The sequence below is a fragment of the Neophocaena asiaeorientalis genome, unplaced genomic scaffold, assembly GCF_003031525.2.
Source record: "Neophocaena asiaeorientalis asiaeorientalis breed wild unplaced genomic scaffold, Neophocaena_asiaeorientalis_V1.1 scaffold96, whole genome shotgun sequence".
Lineage (NCBI taxonomy): Eukaryota > Metazoa > Chordata > Mammalia > Artiodactyla > Phocoenidae > Neophocaena > Neophocaena asiaeorientalis.
In genome coordinates, this window is record NW_020175831.1 from 885095 (window position 1) to 908287 (window position 23193).

At 42.8% G+C, this 23193-nt stretch overlaps 1 protein-coding gene across 1 annotated transcript in view; it reads left to right on the plus strand.

Moving 5' to 3' along the window:
- The window catches only part of RAPGEF4 (Rap guanine nucleotide exchange factor 4), a 253176-nt gene that overhangs the window by 99646 nt on the left and 130337 nt on the right, over positions 1 to 23193 (plus strand). The window contains exons 4-5 of the mRNA XM_024732858.1: positions 18928 to 19000; positions 22944 to 22963. Of these exons, the coding sequence (XP_024588626.1) occupies positions 18943 to 19000; positions 22944 to 22963 (78 nt within the window). The 5' untranslated portion in view covers positions 18928 to 18942. The remainder of the gene's footprint in view (positions 1 to 18927; positions 19001 to 22943; positions 22964 to 23193) is intronic.

The following is a 23193-nucleotide window of genomic DNA, read 5'->3' on the forward strand; positions in this document are numbered from 1 at the left end:
GATTCCCTCCTAGCAATGGCTTCTTTTTTTTTTTTTTTTTAACATCTTTATTGGAGTATAATTGCTTTACACTATTGTGTTAGTTTCTGCTGTATAGCAAAGTGAATCAGCTATATGCATACATATATCCCCATAAACCCTCCCTCCTGCGTCTCCCTCCCACCCTCCCATACCTCCAGCTTTGTTCTTTCACAAGATTGCTTTGGCTATTTGGGGTCTTTTGTGGTTTCAGACACATTTTAGGTTTCTTCTATTTCTGTGAAAAATGCCATTGGAATTTTGTTAGGGATTGCATTGAATCTGTATATCGTTTAGGGTAGTATGGACATATCAATTCTTATTAACAATATCGATTCTTCCAATCCATGAGCATGGAATATCTTTCCATTTATTTGTGTCTTCTTCAGTTTCTTTGATTAACATCTAGTATACAGATCTTTCACCTCTTTGGTTAAATTTATTCCTAGGTATTTTAATTGCAATTGTAAATGCAATTGTTTTCTTAATTTCTCTTTCCAATAGTTCATTATTAGTGTATAGAAATGCCACACGTTTCTGTATCTTGATTTTGTATCCTGCAACTTTACTGAATTTGTTTATTCTAACAGTTTTTTGATGCAGTCTTTAGGGTTTTATATATATAATATTTCATGCAAATAGTGACAGTTTTACTTCTTTTATGGTATAAATGCTTTTTATTTCTTTTTCTTGCGTAATTGCTCTGGCTAGGACTTCCAGTACTATGTTAAATAAAAATGGCAAGAATGGGCATCCTGACCTTGGAGGAAAAGATTTTAGCTTTTTGAGTATGATGTTAGCTGTGGGCTTGTTGTGTGTATGGCCTTTATTATGTTGAGGTGTGTTCCCTTTGTACCAACTTCGTTGAGAGCTTTTATCATAAAAGGACGTTGAGTTTTGTCAGATGCTCTTTCTGCATCTATTGAGATGATCAAATGATTTTTATCCTTCATTTTGTTAATGTGTTGTATTATATTGATTAATTTGCTGGTATTGAATCCAAATTTTAAACTACCTTTTACTGCAAGGCTTACAGTAGAAAATCAGGGCTAAGCTTTATAAAAGTTATCATCCTAGTTCTTACATTTTTCTTCCTTGCCTTCCTTTGCTTCCTTTGCTTCCTTTCCTCCCTTCCCTCCCTCCCTTCCTTTTAGGGAAAAGGATTTAGTGGGAGAGAGTAGAAGAGTCATTTTGTAAAAAACCGAAGATTTATTTTGGAAGTGCATATGAGTGACTATCTGGAGAAGTAGGAAAAAAATGAAACATTCATTTCAATCTGAATAGGAATTTAGCCATGAGCTTTGAGATTGACTGCAAAAATTAAAATTTAGGACTTCCCTGGTGGCACAGTGGTTAAGAATCCACCTGCCAATGCAGGGGACGCAGGTTCAAACCCTGGTTTGGGAAGATCCCACACGCCATGGAGCAACTAAGCCCGTGCGCCACAACTACTAAGCCTGTGCTCTAGAGCCCATGAGCCACAGCTACTGAGCCCTCGTGCCACAGCTACTGAAGCCGGCGTGCCTAGAGCCCGTGCTCTGCAACAAGAGAAGCCACCACAACGAGAAGCCGCGCACTGGAATGAAGAGTAGCCCCCGCTCGCCGCAACTAGAGAAAGCCTGCACGCAGCAATGAAGATCCAACACAGCCAAAAATAAATTAAAATAAATTAATTTTTAAAAAATTTAATAAGAAGAGAAAACTCAACTGTGACTTTAGAAGAGGTGGGTGCTGAAATCTTTGCTCTGAGGGAGCATTTCAGAGAAGCCAAAAATAATGGCATAGATGTCTTGCCATCTGTTTTCTTATTCCAGTGTGTGCCAATCTTTTGGAAAATGCTCATACTTACATAGGCATGTGCACACTCTATTTTGGCCTTTGAAGTGGGAAATGAACATTGCATAATCATTATCGCAAAATTGGACTTGAACTGTCTTGAACTTTCTATGTGTTCCTTGGCTGATTGATGCCTTGTACTCTGAACACCTTCAAAGTATACCAAACAGAAGAACAGTTTTTGAATTTTCTTTAGAGTGCTCCCTGTGGCTTCTGGTATGTGAGGGAAGGTGGTGGAGAGGGGAGAGATTTGTTGTTACTTTCTGGGTCTGTTTTAAATGCCCCCTTGGCAGCATCCCTGCAACCATTTTGCTTTAATGTTTTCAGTTCTTCTTTGTTTTTAGTCTTTTTTGAGACAACAGCTGGGTTCTACTTTTAGTACTTACTCTTGAGTCCCTGTCCTGTTGTGAGCCATTCTGATTTTTTTTTTTTAAGGGTTGTGGCATCCTACTTTTTAGTATTTTAGTATTTAATTAAAAGTTTGGCTTTTTGGAACTTGTCATTGGCAACTGCTAGAAAACAGAGCCAGTGAATATTTTTAAGCCATCTGAGACCCTTTTTACCGCTTTTGCAGCCTCCCCTATCCAAGGGTTGAGTGCTTTCTACCAGCTCCCTGGTAGAAAGTTCACAGTGCATGCTTTACCTGAGATAAACTGTATGTGTTGATTTGTAACTTACATGAACTTGCCAAAAGAGGCGTATTTCCTGAGTTATGGTTCATAATTTTCTGTGATTTTAGTTATTACTAAAATGGTTTAATTTTCTATATAGCAAACCTACTTCTGCCTCTGTTCTCTGAGACTGCCAGTTCTGAATTTTATGCTGACATAATTTGTCCCCAAAATACGTATGCTCAGGTTACCAAGGGCATTCAGAGATGAATATCTCATTCTGCATATGGGAGGGAGAGAGTTAGGAAGGGTAAGGATAAAAATAATGCTTTCTCCAAAAACAAAAAACAAAAAAAAGCAGAATTTGCCCCAAAGGCATTTAGAATGATTGGCTTGTCCAGATCATGAATTTATAGAATGAGCTGTAAATTTATGACAATTAAAAAAATTAACCCACTGTTGATCAGATTTCTCATGTTCCCCAGTGCCGTGGTATCCTCTTCTATCAGAGCCTTATCTAGAAAAATTACAGTGAAATGGAGCTCTTTCTGGGAAATAACCCAGCAGTGAGGAAGAGATACCATTAAGACATTTTCTGAAAAGCCAAGTTTTAAACATTTTTTTTAAATCCTCCATTTTATGCCAGATTATATGAACTTCACACAGAATTTAACATACAGTAAGAAAACAGCCTGTTGAAACTGTCAAGATTTATTAACCTTCCGTCTGAGGTCTTTGATTTGAAATGTCCTTATTGAGATAGGACAGACCAAAATTACCCAGTGAATGAAGCGTCTCAGGATTCATGAGAAAAGTTATCCTCATCAGTTTTTTACTTTCTTTTTGAGATAACATAATTTTCAGGATAAATCATTATGACACACTGAATTATAATCTACAAATTAGAATATAATTGTGCAATTTGGGTATAATTCTCTTGCTCACATTTTATATTAGGCTTATTTCTTTGCAGACGTACAGTACTGTGAGTTTTTCATAAACAGCTATTTAAAGCCATTCACATGATCAAAATAATATTTATAGATATTCAGAAAATGATTAATCTTAAGATTGTGGCAAAGCAGAAAATCTCACTGTGTGGGTTTGCCACCTCCCCCAAGAAAAATGCAAGTTTTGGTTAAGTTCCCTGAATGAGTGTAGTGAAAATTCATTTCTTTTGGAACGATCATACAATTGAAAGACTAATTTAAATTAGGAGGGCACACTGGGCTTGGCTGAGGGCATTGTGTGAAAGCAAAGCATAATTTTCCTCCAAACAAAGACAAGCTTGTTGGAGAGCATGCTTTATTGCCTGGAAATTCTATATATATGCAAAGTTGCTCATCAATTCACTGTTGGGTTTTATGTGCTTGGTTTCTCCTTTTGTTTGGAAAAATCAAATGCTGAAAAAAGTAGGCATAGCGCTGCATGCTATAGGCACCAAGAAACCTACACATGCCAATTCTCTTGTGCAGCGTTCCTGTGTGAGGAGCTGCCTGCAGCAGGGATGGACAGACTGGGGCTTCAGGCAGGTAAAATCAGGGTATATACTTCAGCAGAGCCCACCCAGGATTCCTGGAAAATGACATCTTTTTCTGATCCCTCCCTCTGACAGCCAGGTGGATATGGTGGGTAAGGTAGGTTCACATCCTGCAAGGCCATTCAGTGTTTTCTCTTTTCTTCAAGCAGCTTTATTATTGTGACACAATGCACAGACCGTACAATTTGCCCACTTACAGTATACAATTCAATAGCTTTTAGTATTTTGTACAACCATTTCCACAATCAATTTTAGAACCTTTTTATCACCCCAAAAAGGCAAACTAGACCCCAGTTAGTGTTCTCTGCAGACCCAGCTTTGGGTAAATTAATGAAAGGAAGGTGGACATTCTCTAGGATGCTTTTAAACGGAAGTTCGCATCTTTGGAATTGCCTTCTCCAGCCTGTGTCTTAGTTTCATGGCATAACAGCCATATTCAGTACTCATACACAGCATCTGCATGGTACTTTACAGTGTGCAGAGCACTTTCTGTCAAACTGCAGCTGAGAAGCAGAAATGGCAGCATGACGAGCTTGGGGCTGGTAAGTTCCCAGGTGACTGGCCTGGAGGAGAGGAACCGTGTTACTTGGCAACATCAGAGGGGTAGGCCTGCAGGCTGGAGCCTGGGCATTTGAGCAACGTGAGCCCAGCTGTGTGAGGTCTGGTCGAGGGTGGGGACAGCAGGAGAGCCAGTGGCCAGAAGTGGATCCAAGCTGAGAAGAGGGATGGAGGTACCAGAGGATTTCCATATAGGAGGTTGGGGGCTTGTGTGGGCTCAAACATCAAGATGGAGGGTTGTCAGAACAGGAGACAAAGATCTGAAAGGGAGGTGGAGGTCATGTCATGGTAGACAACCAGATGGGGAAGAGGGCCACCCTTGAGGGAGGAGAAGCTGGAGTGGAGAGCACAGGAAAGCCGGGGAGAAGTCCAGCGTGGCTGCCAAATCCTGCACCCCCTGAATGCATCCACCAGCCACACAGCGTACCCCTCGCACTCAGTCAGCATTGCCCAACCACCTCCTCTTTGCTCTGAGTGACTCTGATCCGTGCTTCGTACTTTCCACCGTCCCCCCCTCCCCAACTCCATACCTTTCCTTAGGCCCCCCGCACTCTCTAGACCCATTTGGACAGGCCCCTCTGGTCAGCATTTTTGTTCAGACTCATATACTGCCCTTTGGCCAGCTCCCTTACACCCATATGTGAGATGAAGAGGCACTTGGGCAGATGTCCCAGCTCGTTGGGATATAGACAGGCTGGACCTCTAATTGGAGGATGAACCAGAATGTCATCGTTTGGGGGGGGGGGCAGTGTTGAGGGTGGGCAGAGAAGGTTCAGATAAGATGCCCATAGGTCCTGGGGTCCAGATTCAGAGTCCCTCACTTGGCTGCCACATCTCTCCTTAAAGGTGTCATTTTCAGCTTGACATTTTCACTGGAGGAAGAGGCATCCTTTTTGTCCACATTAGCTGTGTGGAAAAGCGGTTGGCAATATCTCCTTTCCCAGTGAGGCTTATGAGGAATTTTTAATAAGGTACTCCTCCACTCCCTAAAGTTTTCTTTCCAGATTGTTCTAACTCTCTGAGGCAGTGTGCTTTAATTTTCCCCCCAAATTTAAATGTACCTCAATGTATTTGATGGATGTTATTAAAAAAAACCATGTCCATGTTTATTGGGGCAAAATGCAATGATATTTTCAAAACATCAGGAATTTTATTTAAACCTACAATAAAATCAAGAATACCTATATATTACAAATATTGGGAAACACAAATTCATGTCTTATACTTTGGGTTTCCATAAGTATGGCACACGCATATCATATTGTTTAGATTTTGCGTTGACTGGTGGAAAGGTGGTTTCTTTCCTTCTAGCACTAGAGAGAGAATTTATAGGAAAGCCCGATGTAGCTATTTTCTGAGAATTGACATTTGAAGTTGAGTTTCTAGATTGCAGCAGAAATCAGTCTGTTTTTGTGTGTGATCAGAGGTTACTCTGCGTAGGACTGTTAAACTCCTCAGCTCTGCCTACAGTGGAAATGAGACATCTGGTGTCCTCGGGCCTCAAGACAGCCCAGTGTGGAGAATGCAAAGAGGCCAGAAAGCAATTCCCAGAAAACCTGGTTACAAAAAGGCTGGAAGGCTGACCCCTGAGGGCAGTGGCCAACAATCAAAATGACAGTGCTCGGAGAGCCTAGCAAAGTCCGCCCTGATCCAGGATGGCATTGAGACCAGGAGGGTCCTCTGGTCTGATGGGTGGGGCCTGGATAAAAGGGTTGCCAGCAGAGAAAGAACAAACAAAAACCGGACCAGGTGACTGCATTGCAGTTTTGTGTCATCTGTCAAGGTTGGGCAGTATTTCAGGCTAGAACTAGAGGTACAAGGGACAAGAAATATCCTCTAGGGAAGGAGGCAGGCAAGGGCAAGCAGGCTGTGGACGGCTTGAGGGCCGGACTCGAGTCCCAGCCGAGGAGTGGACACATAAGGAGTCAAGGTCAAAGTCCAGCTATGGGGCCAAGCACATGAGGTGGGATTTGGGGAAGGCTGTCGCTCTTTTCACCCTTTCCACCCCTGCATACCTCCTCCCCACATGCCAGATACCTAGACACATGGCATCCAGGGACCACTGTCCCTGCTGGTGGGGACAGAGCTTCCACTTGGATAAGGACTTGCTGGAGAGTCAGAGGCAGCTGGACCTACAAAATGGGGGCAGAGCCTGTAACTGAGCCGAGTTGGGGAAGGCAGATGTTGACAGAATAAATGCACTAAGAGTAATCACTTAAAGGTTCAACTCTGACTCCTTGTCATTTCTTGGAAACTTTTAATTTTTATATAATTTTAAATATACTCAGAAAAAATGCAAGAATAGCATAAAGAACTCCCCTAAGCTTTTTACTCCAATTCTGCCAATTATTTACATTTTGCCTCGTTTTCTTTGTCATTCTTTGTCTTTTTCATTTGTTTCTGAATCATTTGTAATTTGAGACATTGTATTCCTCTATTACTAAATATTAAATATTTCAGGGTATGTTTCCATAGAACAAGGACATTTTCTTTTATTACCACAACACAGTTACCAAAATCAGAAAATAATACTCAGACATCATCCATAATGTTTTGCTTTGTTTTTAACATCTTTATTGGAGTATAATTGCTTTACAATGGTGTGTTAGTTTCTGCTTTATAACAAAGTGAATCAGGTATGCATATACATATATCCCCATATCTCCTCCCTCTTGCGTCTCCCTCCCACCCTCCTATCCCACCCCTCTAGGTGGACACACAGCACCGAGCTGATCTCCCTGTGCTCTGCGGCTGCTTCCCACTAGCTATCAGTTTTACATTTGGTAGTGTATATATGTCCATGCCACTCTTAACTCCATCCCAGCTTGCCCCTCCCCTTCCCCATGTCCTCAAGTCCATTCTCTACGTCTGCGTCTTTATTCCCGTCTTGCCCCTAGGATCTTCAGAACCATTTTTTTCTTTAGATTCCATATATATATGTTAGCATACGGTATTTGTTTTTCTCTTTCTGACTTACTTCACTCTATATAACAGACTCTAGGTCCATCCACCTCACTACAAGTAACTCAATTTTGTTTCTTTATATGGCTGAGTAATATTCCATTGTATATATGTGCCACATCTTCTTTATCCATTCATCTGTCGATGGACACTTAGGTTGCTTCCATGTCCTGGCTATTGTAAATAGAGCTGCAGTGAACATTGTGGTACATGACTCTTCTTGAATTATGGTTTCCTCAGGGTATACGCCCAGGAGTGGGATTGCTGGGTCGTATGGTAGTTCTCATCCATAATGTTTTATAATTTCTCTTCTATTATTTTAAACTGTCAGAGATTGAAATTTAATTAAATTTCTTTTTTCTTCTGACAGTGTTGGGGGAGGGAGCACACACAATAGTTTTTCTTCAAATGGATGACATGGAAGCCTTTTTCAAGTTTACAAAAAATACAGTTGGCAGCCGATGGCACTACAACATAATGACACCAATTAGATAAGCCACCAGAGAGATCAGAGACGTTTCCAAGTGATATGCTTGCACATTTGTTTGCCTTGGAATTAAATTTTTACAGTGCTGTCTGATTGTCAAGAATAAAACTGAAATCACCACTTGGTAAGATCTGTATATATGATCTTTATCTTTTTGTCTGAAACTCAGGAAAGATCTATTGACAATGCAAATTCGATATATTTTCCAGATCTCCCCCAGTTGAGTTAAATGGAGGTGTAGCCCCCAAATGAGGTGTCTAACAAGAAAGCGATGGTGAAATGTGTTCTTATAGCAAAAGCTATCCAAGGTGTATTATTAGGAACAAAAGGACAAAATATCATGTACCATATGATCCCTTTTGTTTAAAGCCAATGGAGAGGTATATGTTGGCATGAGCATAGAAAAACTCTGGACCTTACAGAAGAAATGAGTGTCAGCAGTAGCTTGGGTAGGTCAGTAGGTGGGAGGGGAGTGAGAGGGGAGAATTATTTTTTTTCATTTTACAAACCGTGTAGTTTAAATTTTTTGCCATGTGCTTTTATTTATTTTATAGCAATAAAAATTTTTATACTAGAGAGGAAGAGCGGGAGAGAAAAAGGGACAGTGGTAGTTAGAACAAAATAAAAGGCAAACTTATTTAAAAATGATGTGGCTTTGAAAGCGACAGCAATAGGCAGAATTATGAAAAAATAAGTTGGATATATAAAATGAATCATTTTCTACCATCATCTATTTATATATGGCTGCCAGTTTTTTTCAGCTAGATTCATACATGGGTCTCTTAAAACTAAATTTTCACTAACGAGTGCATTTTGGTGCTAATTCTGGTAGAGAAGACTGGCTGCTCTATCCCTCTGTACTTTTTTAAATTACAAAATTGATTAGTACTTAGAGATTTTTGATGAGTTAAGTTTAGGTCTTGTTTTATCAGCATCAACTGATCTTCATGCTTCTCCTGTCCCTTCTCTAAAAGCAAGAAGCTTATTCATAAAGAGCAAACAAACATCACAGAGATATTTGACCATGGACATCATGTGGTTTCAGATGGTTTCTTTCATTGTATCTTCAGATTATCAGATTTATTTATTTATTTTTTTTTTTTTTTGCGGTACACTGGCCTCTCACTGTTGTGGCCTCCCCCGTTGAGGAGCACAGGCTCCAGACGCGCGGGCTCAGCAGCCATGGCTCACGGGCCCAGCCGCTCCGCGGCATGTGGGATCTTCCCGGACCGGGGCACGAACCCGTGTCCCCTGCATCGGCAGGCGGACTCTCAACCACTGTGCCACCAGGGAAGCCCCAGATTTATTTTTGTAGATCTTCATCCATTAGACTTATTTCTCTTTCAGGCATTAATTTTTTAACTGGGAACGTAGCCCTTGGCCAAATCAGTATGAGAAGAAATCATGATGTAGAGGGAATGGGGACTAGTATTTATTGTGTGCCTGGGTTGTGAGGTGCTTTACCCGGGTTATCTCATTCAGTCCTTCCATCAACCATGAGGGGAATATGGTAATATTTCTGGTTTATTACTGGGGAACCTGAACCTCAGAATGTTTGAGAAATACTATCAGTAATTCATTCACTTACTCATTTGCTCAACAAATATTCATTGAAAGTCTGCTATGTTCCAGGCCCTGTGCTGGGTTTTTAGGTACGCAGTGAGAGAATATAGATGTGGTCCCTGACCTCCGTTAGCCTATAGTAGAAAAGAGGAGAGAGCCACTGGACCAGCACACACTCAGATACAGTACAGAACCACACAGTACCTGGGCACACTGACAGCAACGGTATGACACTGGGAGAGAAAATAACAAGAGACTCCTGTAAACTGGGAGCTCAGAGAAGGTCATGCGTAAGTGCAAGTGAGTGGAAATTGGCAAGGATGAGCAGTGGGAAGTGTGCTTCAGGCAGCAGGAGGCCTGGAGGGGAAAGCTCAATGTGCTGGAGGATCTGAAAGTGCCAATGTGATTGGAGACGAGTAAAGGGGAAGAGTGTAGGAACTGAGGCTGGAGGGGCGGCTGGGGGCCAGGTCCAGTGAAGGCTCAAAAATCTTGTTAGCACCAGTGGTGGTTTGCAGGACCGGGATGGGAATTCATGTTTGCCTAGATCCTAAAGCTTATATCCCCCCAACTCTTTCAGCCTTGCCCTGTCTCATGCCCTACCCCCTAGGACACAAGCCACTCTAGTGTTTTCTTCCACACTATTTTCCAGAATGGCGAATGCACCACTTTCATTATTGACACCTCCTAGTGCTCGTGAGGAGAGAAGTGGAGGCCTAGTCTGTTACTTGATGATACAGAGGGGATTAGAAAGTATGGGCCTGGGCGAGATGCCTAAGAGCACAGTCTGCAAGGAAAACAGTTCAGGTGATCTAGAGCAGAGAGGTGACAGGAACCAGGAACCACTCAAGGAATTCAAGGAGTATGGTATTCCACAAGAAACAGAAGCTTCCAGAACCACACAGAGCTGTTAACTGGGATTCCCGAGATATAGGCAGTCAGTATATATGGGATTGGATTGACAAGGATGATTCAAGGTTGTTTACAGCACCTTGGAGCAGAGCTAGTAGAAATGTTACCAGTGAAGGGAGATGAAGAAAGTAGGCACCGTATGTGTGAGCAGAAAAGCTGCGGGAGTTTGCAACAGATTCAAGTAGAAAGGCTCCAAAGGTCAGGAATGTTTGAAGGTAAGAAGCAGCCGACTCCAGGCTGTCGAGTTCTGTCAATGTATGAAACAGGCAAAAGTCACTGCCCTTGTATAGTTTCCATTCGCGGATATGGCAAAAGCCGGGATCCTGTATGCACAGTGGGCTTTCAGGTAGGATTGGGGTTAAGGAGGTCAGGTGAGAGAAGCCTGTGGATGCTTCTAGAGAAACTCGGTCAGAAAATAACCACAGAAATGCATAGTACTTATGCCCCAGTGGTTTCGGGTTTTGAGGGACAAAGACAGAAACTAAAGAAATGCCTCTAAAGTGGAAGTTCAGATACCTGTTTGGGCCACGAAAAGACCCCCCTACCCCACTGTCTTAGTCTGTTCAGGCTGCTATACCAGAATACCACAGACTAGGGGACTTTGAAACAACAGAAATTTATCCTTTCCAGTTCTGAAGGCTGGAAGTCTGAGATCAGGGTGCCAGCATGGTCGGGTAAGGGCCCTCTCCCAGGCTGCATAGAAGAGTACTGATCCCATTCATGGGGGCTTCCCCCTCCTACTTAAGCACCTCCCAAAGGCCCCGCCTCCTAATACCGTTACCTTGGGTGCTAGGATTTCAGCATATGAATTTGGCAGGGACACAGCCAGACTATAGCACCTCCTGAATCACTACTCACCAATCCCCCTCCTACGCTGCCTGCTGCCCTTTATAAGTACATTGTAGAGCAAGAATGCGAAGTCAAAATGTTGGTAGCTTGTTCTAATGAGATGACAGTCAGGGCTGTTACTTTCTGCGAAATGATCCTTTCTTTTAGGTTTTTAAATGATTGATGCATCCTAATTTTGTATTATCAATATTTAAGCACTTTCTTGGAATTTGCATGTTCCCATGGTATGTAGTACGATATTCCTGTTAGTTTTATAAGTGCTGGGCTTCATCATTTTAATTCAGGATAACTATACTTAATAGTCATCACTTTGAAGACGAATATGTTTAAATAAAATGTCAATCAACAGGTTTTTATATAAACAAGGAGGTAGCAGTTATTTAGAGACAATGTTCATAGTCTCATTTATACATCAGGTGGACTGTAGTAGGTTCAGGCTTAGCAAAAAGAGAGTTTAGGAGGATTTCCTGTGCAGTAACAGCTCCAGAACAAATTATTTTATGACTCAATTAAGTAGCATTGACCTACTGTGTGTGTATGTCTTCCTCTCAATTTGAGTTTTTCTAAGAGAAGCTCATGGCTATTTCAGTCCCTCAAAGATACAGAGCATGCACTAAAATTATAATCATTCATGAGCTCATTCATGAGCCTCCTGAAATCGCCGAACCTTTTAGTCATATTAAAAGCGCACATGTGTTGAGTGTGCTTTGGCAAGAAATCCGAGGCTTTATCATCAAGTCTAAGTACTTGGAGATTGTTCGGCCTTGAGGAACGAAGGGTCTTTACCACCCCTGCTCCCCGTCTCTCTCTCTTCCCTCTCCGCTAATCTCAGGCCCCTTTGAGGGGCCACATCCAGGCCTGCCCTCCCCTTAAGGGCGTAATGCCTTCTTTATTTTCCCATCAAAACCGTTCTCCACACAGCAGCCAGAATGATCTTTTAAAAACACATGTCTGTTCTTGTCACTTCTCCACTTAAACCTCTTCCAATTATAGTAGGATAATGTTCCAAATTCCTCTCATGGCCTCCAAGGCCTTGCCTGTTTGGCCCGTGCACCGCTCTGTCCCCACTGCCTTCCCCTCTCCCGACACCCTCATCCTGACTCTCCTGCCAGAGACGCGTCTTTGTCTGCACACCACCCCTGTTCCCCCTCTACCTGGAAGGCCCTCTGGCCCTTACCTCCAAGCCCTCTCAGCCTCAGATTTCACGTCCTTGCCCTGACTCCCAGATCTGAATTTGCCCCACGCTGTACCACCCAGCCACGTTTTCAGTGTACCTTTTTTACTTCTATCCCCTGGCACCACTGCACTGAGATGATTGTATGATCACGTGAGAATGGCTGTCCCCGTCCCTAGAAGCAGATGATTGTATGATCACGTGAGAATGGCTGTCCCCATCCCTAGAAGCAAAGCCCATGGGGATCCCACTGTAAGGACCCCACTGTGCTTCTCTTTTCCCCTTGACTGATTTAGTGAATGCATTCTTCTCTCCCTTTCCCTCTGGGCTAATCTGACTCATCTCTGTGACTGAGTGAGGGCTACCTAAGCTATATTCCTCACCGCCCTGCTCTCACTTGAGAGAATTTGAGGGACCCTCCACAAATTGGTTGGGATCTCTGCACCTTCACAGGCCAGGAGGAGAGAGAATTTCAAAAGGAAGTTTCTGTGGGAGACTGCATTTGCTTACTTGCAGCATCATCTTACTCGGGCTTCATTCTAGAATTCTTAAGCGATTCAGATTTGGGAAACTTCCTCCATTAGAGCTATAGTTGTGATTATTGCCCTCCAAACTACAGCTCTTGCTGGTTACTCATGAATTAAAAATGGCCGGGAGTTGGCAAACAGATTTTGCCTCCATTTAGGTATATCTATACTAGAGCTGAAGGATGAATTAAACATCACTGAAGAAGAGGCAATAGAAGTTCTCTGTGCCTGTTAGGTCGATGCTAGAGAAATCAAGAAACGAGGAAAAAGAATAAGCCGGCAGTAAGAGGTAAACTCGGTCCAGCCAGTGATCTGCTGTGAGAGAAGCAGTACATATGGCTCTAAAAGGGTAAAAAGAAAAATTCTGCATGAAGGTTTCCCTCTACAACTGCTTTACTTTTTCCCCTTCTCCTCTTCACATGTTTAAGAATTTTCTAGATCTCTGGGATTTTAGAGCAATGTGCCATGTCCGTTTTCCCACCACCTATTACACATACAGAAGTTGTGAAAGAACTCTTGCCAAGAAACAGAAAAGAGGGGGGGCCTATACTTTACCTCCCTATTCTAAGTTATTCTACCGCATAATCAGGATACTTTCAGAGAAAGTACAGGCAACCTGTTTGTCATTACATTTCATGAACTGAGCTTTAATACTTTGGGAGACCCTAGTACAGATGTAACGAATGGGACATGATGACACGACATATCCCCACACCCTTGGTAGAGTCCCCTCTATTCTTCCCCAACCCTGGACACTGCCCACCGTGAGCTGTCATTAGCATGTCCCTGTTCTGACACATGTGCATCACCCCTACCCTCAGGTGTTCACGGCAAGGCCTGTCAATCATCCTCATGGCTTCCTGTTTTGAATGTTTTTCTAGAGTTGATATCCCAGCCTAAGGATGTTATTTACGTTTTTCCTGAAACCTGAAGATCTCCTAGGTGGATGGGGTTGGTGGCAAAAGGCAGAGGACAGTTGCTGGGAAGGCTTGTACCCAAAGCTGAGGTCCGCACCTGGCTGCTGCGGAATGCGGTGACAGTTGCGTGCTGGCAGCCTAGATGCCTTGGCAGTGGGCAGCAGCTCAGAGGACACCCGGGAAAGCCCTCAGTGTGTCAGGAAAGCCTTGACTTCCAGGGTGGGGAGTTCTGCCCCACTGGGACCCCTTCTTCTCTTGTCACAGAGGATCTAGCTGGGGTTCAGGCTGCCAGCCTTTATTCTCTGTGTGTCCTGCTTGGCAAATTGAGACTGGCCTTTAGAATATGACGTATGTCTACTATGCCCCCTCCTCCAGCAGACACCACCCAACTTTTATATCTGGCTCCTAGGCTACAGCTGGGCCGTGTGGAGCCATTGCGTGGAGTAGAGAAAGGTACCCCCTGCTCTGGGTGGGAGCAGCCCCAGCCTGGGGCTCAAGGCTGTGCAGCAGAGCTGGATTTACCCACAGCCTCCCTCGGCCTGGTGGCTGCTCTGCCAGCCTCCCAGCCAGCCTTCCTCAGTGGCTTTGGGGGGACAGTGAAGGGGCTGAGACATGGACCAGGTTTTAACCTTCCTAAGACTGTCATCTTTTGTCTTTTCTCAGAAAACATTAGGATAGCCAGTGGCATATCTCCACCTTGATTTAAGAACAGGCTTCTGGCCTCACTAGCCTGAGGATTTCTTCCCTGCACTGACTTTGCTTTAAAAACTGGCCAATTGTAATTTAGAGATTTTTTTTTTAAGATTTTGTTAACCCAAATCAGTTCTGGTGGCTGAAAGGCTTTCCTTACTTTTGTTCAGTTATTTCTGGGCTTTCTCTCCTGGGCTCTTCCCTTCTCTTTGGACTGTTTTGCCATGTGGGTATGAAAGTAGGCAGTATATTATAAAATTACTTTAGAACATCTATTCTTTAAATTCTTATTTCTCCATAGCTCCCTTTAGCAGACAGGTCAGTGGATGTATTGTGGGTCTTTATATTGTGTGTGTATCAACAGCCTCAGTGATAAGAAGTCACTTAGAGAGTGTTCTTCCCTAAAGCTGGAGACTCTGCTTGGGAAATATCATCAGATATATTGGGATTAGTTTGATCAATCCTTGATTGTTTATTACTACTACAGTAATCATTTATTAAGTGCCTAATATGTGCTGGGCACTTCTCTAGATTTTATTTCTCATCCTCCCAATGGCCCTGAAAGATGGGTGATATTATCCCAGGAAACTGAGGTAAGTAACTTACTCAGGTTCACACAGGTGGCATGTGGCAGAATCAGAATTAAGACCCCTTTCTTGTGTGATTCCAGCATCTGCACGCTTTCCGTTATATCAGAGGCGCTTGGGTTTTTCCACTGAAGTTCTCTGAATGTAGAGGAAATCAATACATAACGCCTTGGGTCTAGACCCTTTGTAGCTAGAAGTAGCCAGGAGCAAGCTCAAACTTTCTTTGAAGTCGCATATGCTTTAATCTTTAAAATTTATGCAGATTTAGTTTTCTGCTCCATAATATGAAAGTAATGCTTTAAACTATTTGACATAGAATAAAATGTAAGCTCTAGGAAGAGCTCCCGTTAACCCTTGTCACATACCCTCTTGCCCTGCTGGGCGCTACACTAGGGGGATCTGCACACCTCAGTTTGAGAAGGGCAGCATTGCGCCATGATGCATCTCAGTTAAATTCTTAGTTCTACCGGTTTTGTTGATAACCCTTTCAGGTATGGAGCAGCCTGTCATTTGGCCAATCTACAACCATAGACGTCTTTCTAACAGAGAATAGAATACCTGACACTTCATAGGCAAATCCTAATTTGGTCTTTGTTGATTCTTCATGGAGATCTTTGAGTGACATCTGTCTGGCTGGAAGTTGAGAGATTATTTAATTTTGTGGTTTGTAAACTTTTCTTTTTTAGAAGCAAAAGTCATCTTTCAAATGAAATCGCTCTTAGAACTCTAAATTATATATCAGCTAAAAGTGAAGACACTCTAGTTGAAGGTTCTGCTTCCATGGTACCCTTGCCTGAGGGTCCTCCAAGGAGCCCAGGGTTCTGCAGAAATAGGTTTTAAAAACCCATTTCACCCACTCGCCACCCTCCACCTCTGGCAACCACCAATCTGTTCTCTGTATCTCTGAGTCTGAGTTTTTTATATTTACATATTTTGGATATTAACCCCTTATCAGATACATGGTTTGTAAACATTTTCTCCCATTTAGTAGGTTATTTTTTCATTTTGTTGATTGTTTCTTCTGCTGTGCAAATACTTTTCAGTTTAATGTAGTCCCACTTACTGATTTTTGCTTTGATTGCCTTTGCTTTTGCTGTCAAATCCAAAAAAAGTCACGCCAAGACCAACATCAAGGAGCCTACAGCCTATGATTTCTTCTAGGAGTTTAATGGTTTCAGGTCTTATGTTTGAGATTTTCATCCATTTTGAGTTAATTTTTGTGTATGGTGTAAGATTGTGGTCCAGTTTCATCCTTTTGCATGTGGCCATCCAGTTTTCCCAGCACCTCCTTTGTTGTAAATTAAGTGACCATATACGTGTGGGTTTATTTCTGGGCTCTGTATTCTGTTCCATTCGTCTGTGTATCTAATACATTATTTTTAAATTCAATTCAGCAATGACATTTATGAAACAATTAGAAATTTGCACTTGACTGGATATTATGGAGATGTTGTTACATTTCTTAGTTGTGATAGTGGTGTTATGGTTTTGTTTGGGGGAAGAAAAGAATCCTTACCTTTTAGAGATTCCTACTGAAATATTTATGGATTAAATGATATGATATGTGGAATTTACTTCAAAATAACTCTGAGAGGGGCAAGTGGATAGGACTGTAGATGAAATAACATTAGTCATGAGTTAATAATTATTGAGGATGGATGTTAAGTACGCGGTGTGGTATTCTTTCTATTTTTATGTATGTTTGAAAATGTCCATTCACATTCCCAGAGTCAACGGTAAGTGTTAATATCCTATTATGTGCAAGACAGGGTACCCTGTGTTGCAGGAGATCAATGTTTCACAAGTGCAAGAGGCCTTGTCTGCTTGTTCTCTGCAGTAAGCCCAGTGTCTAGGACACAGTCTGCACATAGTAGATGCTCAGTACAAACACACGCTGAAGCCCAGCCCGCACTCTGCGCCCCAAACGGCTGCTCTGTCTTCTGTTCCCAGGAGTGGCAGCCCTGGTAACATGCTCCAACTAGGTCTGAGCCAGCCTCAGACCTAGTGCTATGGAGTTGAAGGAAGGCGGAGTCCTGTTCATTTAGGAGTCAGCAAGGTGCTTCCGTGGAGTGCATGGAAATTGACATTGAGGTGCCTGAGACAAATTGCATCCATTGCATCCAAAACAACATCTCTAAGCAAAGCAAAATTGCTCCTTTAATTTAACATGAATTATTTCTTTCAGGAGCCTGTTAATGTAGTTGCTAACAGTGACAGAAATACCTCAAAAGGCTGTAGCGGGTCATAGAACCTTCTTAGAACATAACCTAGCCCATCTGCTCTCTCTGAGCCTGTTTTGTTCCGAGTCCAGCATAATATCACGCCCAGAAGTGTGCTTTGATCAGTGCTTTCTCATGAGGAAGAAAAGTAGACAGTATCATAAGAAAGTGGAAAAGCAGAATCGGGGAATTATCAAAGGAAATGTCAGGAATGCAGGGTGATGGATTGGTCCCATGTGTACGTTGGAGTGATTAGTTAACTCAGAGGCAGAGAAAAATCATGATTTTAAAATGTTTGCATGCAGGTGTTAGTATAGTTGCCTCAAAACGAGAAGAAAAAAGGATTTTAAAAAAAGCTAGTCACATCTTGACTAGAAGAAGACTCTTTTGAGAACTCTTCAATGTTACTTTACAAACACCATTCAAATCTACCAAATGGGCCAGATGGCTGCTCCAATACTGCGTGCTGCTGGCTGCCCACTGCTACAGACGAAGTCTTTTCTGCTGACGTTTGTGTAACCCACAAGCACGTTATAGTGTTGATTCCTTTGGTGCTGTTTAACATTTATGTGTCATCATAATTATAAACCATAAATATACATGACACCATGCAATAAATAAAATTGCTCAGCTTTTCACTCTGAAAGGGGAGGAGGCTGTACTTATTACCTGAGAAGAGACGATGTCTTACACTCACTTTCCATTCTTCATAAATGTCACTCCTCTCTTGTTGGGTGCTCTACCTACACGCTTTATGCTCACCAAGCCTTATCCCTTCAAAACAGCACAGACTCCCAAGGCTAATATGTATCGCTGAGCCCCAGGTTTTAAAGCAGGCCTGGACCAAAAGTTAGGGGGAGACAATTCAGGGGAATCCACATAGTTCTAAATGAAGCCAAACTATTGTATTTGACAACAAACCGAAAGTTCTTTGGAGGTCACATAACGGGCAGGTGTACAGTGTAAAAGGAAGTTGGTAAATGGCGATGAATCAGCTTCTTTCAAAACAGACATTTTCTAGAGATGCATTTCTTTTTGCTTTGAAAGACAGCTGATTCAGTGCTATTCACCTGTTAAGAAGGCGGCACTTTTATTTGTATCTGCGTCTGCAAAAACCAAATGTCTTTTCCCTCCTCAAAAACCTGAGCGTGTGTTTGAGAGCATGAGAGGCTTGGCGAGAGGTGGAGGGGAGGGTAAGAGCCCGCACCGTTTGGTTAATCGGCCGCAAATACATGGAGGAACGGGCTGTGATAGAACTCCCTCCCCAACAGGGGCTCTTTCAGTCTCATCCGGGAAGACCTCTTTAGAACACAGCATTTTTATTTTAGGCCCCAGAGCCCAGACAGCACGCTCCGTGGCTCTATAAATACAAGACTCAGATGCTTCCTGACACCCAGCGTTTCTGCTTCTTAACATGTAAATACATGAATGTTCAAAGTGAGTAAATATCCGTACACTGAGTTTACAATCTTGTCTTTCAGAAGTATCGACAGTACATGGCAGGACTTCTGGCTCCTCCTTATGGTGTTATGGAAACAGGCTCTAACAATGACAGTAAGTGAAAAACATGAACATTTTGTATATAAAAGTCTGTTGTGCGGCATGTGTTTTCATGTGACACAAAAATACTTCCTACACCAGCTTGACAGTAAGTCTCCAGACTCTCTTGTGGATAAACAGACCCACCAGCCCACACTTGAGTTATTTTAAAAAATTGTTCCTATAGTATAATTTCGTGGTCTTAGCTGATAGAGGGAGGTATGCTCTGGTACTAGTCGGAACTTCAGCATGCTTTCCCAAAATACCTTCATTTTAAAGTGTTGTTTCTGGGTTCTTTTAAAAATGGGGTTCAAGAACTGTGTTCGTCGTAGACACCTGAGGGCCACACCTCTTGCTTACTTTGATGCTACTGATCAAGGAGAGAAGCAGCGGGATTCATTCTTTCTTCTTCTTAAATCGTGGCCTCTTCCAATTCCAGGCCTTCAGCCAGTTGAGTCTCTGGCTGATCATAAAAGAAAGGAAGTTTTTCTCTGTGATGCTCTTTTCTAATGGGTGCGCACTAGACTCGAAGAAATCCTGTGTCCTGAGTCTGTTTATCTGTTCATGCATGTCAGAAGCATCTTTTTAGCACTCGATACCATCCCTGGGAGTTGCTCGTTGAGGCTCTGGGTCCCCGTACTTGGCTCTTGTCCGTATATGTGTTACGAGGCAGCGAGCCCTGGGGTTTCTGAAGCTGTGGCACTTCAACACTGACACACTGATGGATCGAGCAGTACTTCCACTCCAAGCCTCTTCAGAGCCAGAGCCACCCTTCCCATCCTCTTCCTACCTCCTTGAATTCCCACTCTCATTCTCACGCTCAGACTTGTCACTCTCTACAGGTGACCCTCCTTCCCGCCTGACCAGGATCTTAAGTGAGCTTCTGTCCCCTCTGTTTCCCAGTTTCTGGGCAGCCTGTGCCCTCTCTTTCTCTGTTTCTCTTCTGTCCTTGGAGAGGTGGGTGTTGGAGGGCAGATCTTTCTTTCCTTTCATTTCTTCCCCTGTTCTTGATTTTTCTCCCCTGGCTGATCTAGGGATGACCAGTAACTGAGCTGGAAATCCCAGCTGTGCTGTCTCCTAGCTGTGTGACTTCCGTTAAGGCACTTAGTGTCTCTGTGCCTCGGTTTCCTCATAGGATTGTTGTGAGGATTAAATGAAGCAAAACGTGTCAAATGTTTAGAAGCAAATGTGCCGGGCGTATAAGAAGCACCCAAGTGATGTGAGCTATTATTTCCTCACCACCAGTTACTCTTTAACCCCTCACAGTCCTCCTTCTGCCGTATACTTCTTGACTCAAGCCATCTGAATTCTCCAGTGACCAACCAATAGCCAGCCTCAGTCATTACTATTACACACTCTCTGTGACTGGGTAAGATTTTCCATGTTCGGACTCCATCCTCCCTTGGGTCCCCGCCTCCACTGCATTATCCTGGTTTTCTTGTATCTCTCTGGCCCCTTGTATTCTTTCATGGGTATTCTTCCCCTCAGCTGGAAGTCTAGACAGCCTTGGCTGTTTTTCTCTTTTTTCCTCTATACTGACCGCTCCACCGTTGCATCCTTTCTTGCAACTGATACAAATCTGTTTGAGTCTTACAAAGGGCAGCCTAACTTTCCAAGTGACTACTGATCCGATTCTCTTTCCACCCGGATGTCCTCCTGGTCTCATGCACTCAAAATATCAGTAACGGAATACATCGTGATTCCCACAAACCATCCTTCCTCCTGAAAGTGTATTTCCATTCATAACTCCACTGTCCTCCCATACCAGGTACTAAACCTCCACTGTTTCGGGGTCCTCTTTTCTCTCACCTCCACCCCCCTGAAGTTAATCACTTGTCCATCCCTTGTTCCTTCCTCTGTAGTGTTCATATTCTTTCCTTTCTCTCCCCTCTGCAGCCCCCTGGCTGAGGGCCTCATCACCCTTGACCTGAGAGCAAAGATGGCTCAGCTGGCTTTGAACCTTCATTATTTCACTCTTGGTGTACCCTACACCTGACTTACACAGAACTTCTTAAATTTACTTTGTATTATGAGAAATTTCAAGCATACAGAATGATACAGTTAATACCTGTATTGTCATCACTTTAATTAATATTAAACTTTAATGCTTAAATAAGATTAGTAATAATTTGATAGGTATTTTCATCTTATTATTTTGCCATATTTCCTTCTTCTAATCACATATATACATTTCACCCCAAATACTTCAGCAGGCATTTTTGAAAATACAGACTTTTCCATGCAAAAACCACACCATTATCATACCTAATTACTGGTATGATTTTCCTTAATAATATCCACCACTCAGTCCAAGTCCGAATTTCCCCAACTGAATGTCTTTGTAGTTAATCGTTCAAACTGGGCTTCCATGAAGGACCGTGCCATTGCCTCTGGTTTTTATGTCTTAGGTGTCTTTTAATTTTGAAAAGTCCCTTCCCTCCTTTTTCTTGATCATACCACTCTGTTGCTCAGAACCTTTAATGATGGTCCATGGCCAGGCATACAAGGTGAAATTCCAAGACTGCTAATGCCTTAGCCCAACTTGCAAGTTCCTGCATGGCCTGAGAGCACCTTTTCAGTATTATTTCTCTACAGATACCCTAATTTCTATCCACTCTGATATGATGGTTTGTACAACTGTGTGTTTATCTTAATAAACCTCCTAGAAAGTAAGCTTCTGTTACAACCCTGTATCTCCTCATTAGTCAACTCTAGTCCTTTCAAGTGATCGTTGGATGGATGGATAAATGGATGGATGAACTCAAGACGAATTTCAGAGTGCTGACATTGGGCCACGCTTACTCTTTCTGGCAGATCGGAGAAGTGATGGCAAACATGTTCATTAATACTCTGCTTGAGAGGACAACCCTCTCTGTCCCCTTGTTTCCTGTCTGAGCTGTTATGTCCCGATACTATCCCAGGTTGGGGGTCAAAGTTTAATTAGGGTACGTTTCCTAATAATCTATTCTTCTCTTACCCCTCCTGCTTACTGCTGGCTATTAGGATGGGCACTCGGTGCTTTTAATGCCAATATTTTAAGTCCTGTATGGCCCCTTATTAAACACATAAAGTCCTGCTCACTCAGAATTTGGATGTATTGTATTTTTGCATTGCAAACCCCCTCACACCACCCCAGTAGTTCTAAGCTAGGCGCAAGCCACACATAAAAACCACCTGGACTTCTGTCACTTCAGTATAAGGCCGCTTGTTCTCACTCATACTGGGGCCAGTAAGCTCTGCTGGGGCTGGTGACCTTCCAGTATGGCCACCCTTACCATGGCAGAATAGCAGACCCAAAGGAAGTGCAAAGGACCAGTGCCAGCCTGGACCAAGTGCTCATGAAATGTGTGTAAATGAGTGAATGGACAAATGATTAACTTATTTGCTAAGAAAATTGAGACACCCCTGCAAACAGCCATCGCCTGCTGGGACCTGACTTGGAAGCAGCAGCGGTTTGCTTTGCCCAAAATAAAAGTCGTGTGCTAGTAGTCTTTCCGTGCGACCTGCCCCCAGGTTCAAATCCCTGGAGCGGTGTCAGGGGGTTTGCCTTGGAAAAATACAATCCGTGCAACTTAAGAGTTGACGTGTTGGTCTAAAATTCTGAGTGTTCTGGTGCCCAAGACAGAGTAACTGCTCTGAGACGGTTGCTCGCATGGTGTAAAATAAGCAGGGCTGGATTTTCACCTCTAGGAGAGCAAAGCGTACGGTAGAAAAGCAAAATAAGTATGAGATTTTATTGTCTGGCACACAGCCCTGCTCCTGATTCATTGATTTATTTATGTTACAGATTTTGGTAGGTGCTGCTGTGTTTCTAAGCAGCATTATGTACGTTTTTACGGAAAGACAAATTGGAAACACCGCAATGTAACCTGGTTTGATTCAGCAGGGGATTTCATTGCCATTTTGCAAGTTGATCTTACAGCTCATATGCTCTTTCTCTCTCTCTTGCCTCTTCTAGGGATTCCTGACAAGGAGAACGTGAGTAGCTACTCTGTCTCTGCCTAATTTCTAGAAACTGTCATAAGGTAAAAAAATAATTGTGGTAACGCTACCATCAAAGAGAGCTCTTTATCCACATTCAACAGGGCAGTAAATATTTTTCTAATCTTATTCTGGCATCTTTGGTGAGTCACTTTGAAATATAAAGGGGAGAAGGTTGATTGCTCTGACGTGGTCATCACATGTCCTTGATGTTAACTAGTCCGAAG